General features: G+C 36.0%; 1 protein-coding gene across 2 annotated transcripts; it reads right to left on the bottom strand.

Moving 5' to 3' along the window:
• Positions 1 to 2,281: 2,281 nt before the first annotated feature.
• On the bottom strand, positions 2,282 to 4,252 carry LOC127097773 (33 kDa ribonucleoprotein, chloroplastic). Of its 2 annotated transcripts, XM_051036260.1 has the most exons (5): positions 3,713 to 4,252; positions 3,302 to 3,403; positions 2,939 to 3,223; positions 2,704 to 2,774; positions 2,282 to 2,669 (listed from the first exon to the last, which is right to left on the bottom strand). In XM_051036260.1, exons 1-4 carry the CDS (start codon positions 4,127 to 4,129, stop codon positions 2,721 to 2,723), a joined length of 858 nt encoding a protein of 285 aa, XP_050892217.1. In that variant the 5' UTR covers positions 4,130 to 4,252; the 3' UTR covers positions 2,282 to 2,669; positions 2,704 to 2,720. The 2 variants fall into 2 exon arrangements, with proteins under 2 accessions (XP_050892217.1, XP_050892216.1); XM_051036259.1 differs by having other exon boundaries at positions 2,282 to 2,774.
• Between the last annotated feature and the right edge of the window lie 420 nt (positions 4,253 to 4,672).

The following is a 4,672-nucleotide window of genomic DNA, read 5'->3' as shown; positions in this document are numbered from 1 at the left end:
ACATATTTCAGGCTAGGGGCGTTGTCTGAGACCAGACGTTCCAAATGGAGTTTAATGTTGCAATCTGGGCAGTTGTTCAGTGATGCTTCAATGAAATTCATTAGACGTGAAGTTGTCAAAGCAAACACACACGTGGTCACGGTGTTTGACCGTATTAAAGGTTGGTATAATGTTTTTGAGTCCATGGATCACAATGAGGGCATGCTGATGAGACAGTATAAAGTGGAACTAGATAGAGGTTGGTGCGACTGCGGAAAGTTCCAAGCCTTTCGTACGCCCTACTCCCATGTCACTGCAGCATGTTCAAAGGTTCGAAGGGATTCATCCTACTTATCATCTAACGCTTACAAAGTCATTATCCTATCAAATGTTTACAAAATTAGTTTTTCTATAGTGGCAAAAGAGGATTACTAGCCAGAATATCAAGGGGACATCGTCTGACACAACGAAGTTATGCGAAGGAAGAAAAAGGATCGCCCAAACAGCACCCGTATTCGAACCGAAATGGATACGGCGAACAAAATGGTTATATTATGTAGTCCATGCCGTCAGTCAGGTCACAACCGTACTAACTGTCCTAGTGTTGGAACGAGCACAATAAGATAAATTCACATGTACTTCTAATGCAATATATGAAAAACTAAATTTATTTCATATTATAAGTTTGTGAGGAAATACCATTACATAAACAACAACACAAACAACTAAAACAATTAAAATACAATAACTAAGTGATTACAACCATCAAAATAATTTTGAACATATAATGCATCATCATATGAACGTCTTTGTCAGTCTTAATATCCACCCATTCACGCACTTCTCCATTTTGGTCGAACGTGGACACAAGCCATTGGATTCTTATAATCCTTTCACCATCTCCAATTTCTCCATCTAACCAACTGTTCAACGTCCGATTAAGACGTTCAAATGAATCTATATTGCAAAGTTGAATCTTTATCAGAGACACAACGACGAAAAAGATTAAATCGGCATTTCGCTTGTGAATGTATTCGGACATGGTTAAAACTCAAAAACTTGAAGGAGAGTGAAGTTGAATGAAAGAAAATGTGGTTGTAGGATAAAAGTTGTGAAAATATGACTGAAGGGCAAGGTATTTATAGAATGAGTAAGAAAATGCATGCGCCAAAGGGCTGGGCGCCACACATGTCAAGACATGTAGGCGCCAGAAGCATTGGCACAAGCAAATGTAACTAGATGCATGTGTCAGCTCACTTGACGCCACCATTAAATGCTTCCGAAGCATGCGCCAGTGATGTTGGCGCCTCCTCTTGTTTCAAAATGGATGCGTCAGTTCATCTGGCGCATCAGTTCATCTGGCACATCTATTTTGAAAAGTGATTATTTAAAAAAAATTGAAATATTGATTATTTTGAATTAGTTGTTATTTTAAAAAAGAAATCTCAATTAGAAGTAAGGCATGGTTTAGTCTAAATTAATTTTCAGTAAAAGGATAAATTAGGTGGTGCATAAGTATTTTCTAGCTCCTAGACAAAAAGTAGTTGCCTTTGTCAGCAAAAAGAAACGTACATACATCGCACCCCGTGGAAGCGTCGTCGGAAAATTAAGAATAGGATAGAAAGTGCAGAAACAAATAGAAAACGCTGCTGTCTAAAGCTTCTGTCCATTAAAAACCCAACTCCATGTGGAAACTCTCAACCAATTTTTTCCGTCAAATATCATAAACTAAACAAGCAACATATCTAGGTCAAGCAATTATGAGGCAGTTAAATGCAAGAAAGATGAATGTTAACAGCCAACAATGTGATAATGTATTAATTTGTCAATGAAAACATTAACGTGTGAGAAAACCATTCAGAAAATTGTACACCATTCACTTGATTTAGGAGCATACTATACTACTTGACAATCAAAGTAACCAAAGGAAATTAACTGTATGTGCCCTAACTGGAAATGTTGCTAAGTTGCTGAATGACCCAAGTTCGATAACAGAAGCACGTTTATGTATCAAATTCTAAAACAAGAGGTGCAATTAGACATTGAAGCAATGCGTGGATCCAGTTAAGGTGTTTTGAGATTTTAATATAATGTCCTTTGACTAACAAATCAACAGCTTTCAGAAGTCAGCATTGCAAATCTTTCATTAAGCAACTTTAGTCTTTTCGCTTAACAATCATAAAACTACAACAGGCAAGTAAACCCAGAAAGGCAGAAACCATTCATTCAACCAAACACTATCAAAAGTTCAGATGCCAAATCCAGAAACACATTCCAAATCCCTTTGTGTCGAACAGATATCTAATTAAAATGTTTAATAATTTTTCATTAAGTCCTTTGACTTCATATATAGCTGGGATCACAAGTCCAAATCCCTTTGTATCCAAAAGAATCATTCAGCTATAGTCGCATCACAATTTTCAATATTACAGAGAATTACAAGCAAATGCAGCTTCAATCATTGTACAGTTAAAATGTCAGCAACATAACAAAACCAATATGCAGACCTTTATTCAAAACCCTGGCAGACACAATAAAATCTCCAATCTTCACCATACTTTGAAACAAAAACTCAAAAAATCTCATAAAACTAACAGCACCAACAAACACTATCATATCATCAATCACGCAATTTAGTGTCAAGTATATTTATCATGGTAGGTTAGATGGCCATGCCCTTCTCATTTCTTTGGCACACCATTGTTGAACATCTAAGAGCTTTTTCGGCATTTCTATCAACCTTATGAACGTTTTGGTTGCGCCAAACTTACGCGCAATTTCCATCCTTCTAGTTCCTGATCAAGTGCATAAATTAGACAGAAACAATAAGCAAAACCATCACTCCTTTTTTTGCAAACACAAATGTATAACCAAAGTTGTAAATCATGATCACAGTCGCAATGATAGTTTTGATATAAACATTGTGCATAAAAGAATGAATAGATGACAAGTAACATACCACATCATTCATGAGTGTAAGGGCAGCTTCCATTTCTGATCTATTGGCATAGCAAACAAAGCCAAAGCCACGAGACTGTCCGGTTTCGCCATTATACATCACCCTAGCTCCAACCACAGTTCCATGTTGTTGAAAGGCTTCTGCCAGACTCTCGGAAGTTACTGTCCAAGACAAGTGCCCAACAAAAAGCTTGTATTTGGTTTCAGGGTACAACGATTCTACATGGTGTTTGCCCGAGAAATTCACCCGACAGAAATCCACCAGCAAGATTCGCCCCATGAACTCCTGTGAGGTTGTTCATTTACAAGTTTTAGCATGCAAAAAAAGTTAAGCATTACAAGGAAGAGAGATAATGGTTCTTACTTTTTTATCAAGATTTTTAATTACTTCATTACAATCTTCAACACTACTCATGGTCACAAATGCAAAGCCTTTACTTTTTCCAGTGTTCCTGTCGTAATGAACCTAAAGACATAAATAATTCATTAACATTACGGTAAATCAAACATGGAATAACATGACTGATAGGATAACAAATAGGCGGGAATCACCGAACAATCCCTGTTCCCCATATTTGTAACTGAAAACCTAAACTCACTCAAAACTAATTTGTCCCGTCAAACTCGAGGCGGCTTCAGGTGGGTTTTCACGAGGACGAGTTATGTTGTCATTCCTATATTGCACTGCTATAGCATGCTATTGACAAGGTTCAATCAAAAGATCCAAAATAAATAATTAAAAAAATTCAAAAAGAGTTAGATACTGAAGTAGTACCTCGATTAGTTCTGCGCTACCATAATCCTCAATTAGCCCTGCAAGTTGTGCACTATCAACACTGTAAGGCAAATTCCCAAAATAAAGCTTAGTTCTACTGTCTACTTCTGCATCAATTTCCCCTCCATTCTCTTTCTCTTGTTCTTGTTCCTCCTCTACCACAACCTTCTCTTCATGATCGACGGCCACAACGGCCTCTTTCTGAGCAACAGCAGCAACAGAAATTCTAGGCATCCATAACTTGTGTGATGAGATTGTTGCACCAACGCACAAAGGTTCAACTGAGGAATGTGATGCAACATATGCAAAAGTTAGGTTTGAGGATGTATCTATTGGGAAGTTTTTGGAACGTAGAGATTTGACAGGGTTGATGGAAGATGAAAACAAGGAGGCTATGCCTGCAGCAGCAGTAGCCATGTTGTGGTGATTGTGGGAGTGGTAAGGGGGAAAAGGCTTATATGACTTAGGGATTTGGTACCAACCTTTTCCTCTCTCTCTCTAAATCAGTTTTTTTTTTAGGTTCCAACTCTGTTGGGAGGGAGGCAAAAATTGTACTTCAATTGTAACGCCATAAATTATTATTTAAATAATTTATTTAATTATTTATGTAATTTAGTGATTTCATGAGAATTGAGGTATTTTTTAACTCTAGAGATAATTTGTTAAATTATTAATTATTGAATTTGAGAGTTTTTAGAGAATATAAATAATATTATTGGGATTATTACAAATAATTAGGTATTATAATTATTTTTTAATATAGAAATTATAATTTAATTATTATTTGAATTAAATATTTATTTAATTTAAATAAATAATTAGGAGTGTGAGCAATTTGTGTGATTAGAGAGGAGTGTGAAGTGAGAATAGAGAAGAGAAGACTAAGTGGATAAAATGTGCAATATTGAGAAATAAAACTCATAAATACTAAAATATTGGAAAATGCTAGGGTTTAGAATT

This window comes from Lathyrus oleraceus, chromosome 6 (assembly GCF_024323335.1).
Source record: "Lathyrus oleraceus cultivar Zhongwan6 chromosome 6, CAAS_Psat_ZW6_1.0, whole genome shotgun sequence".
Classification (NCBI taxonomy): domain Eukaryota; kingdom Viridiplantae; phylum Streptophyta; class Magnoliopsida; order Fabales; family Fabaceae; genus Lathyrus; species Lathyrus oleraceus.
This window is presented reverse-complemented; position numbering and strand designations above follow the sequence as displayed.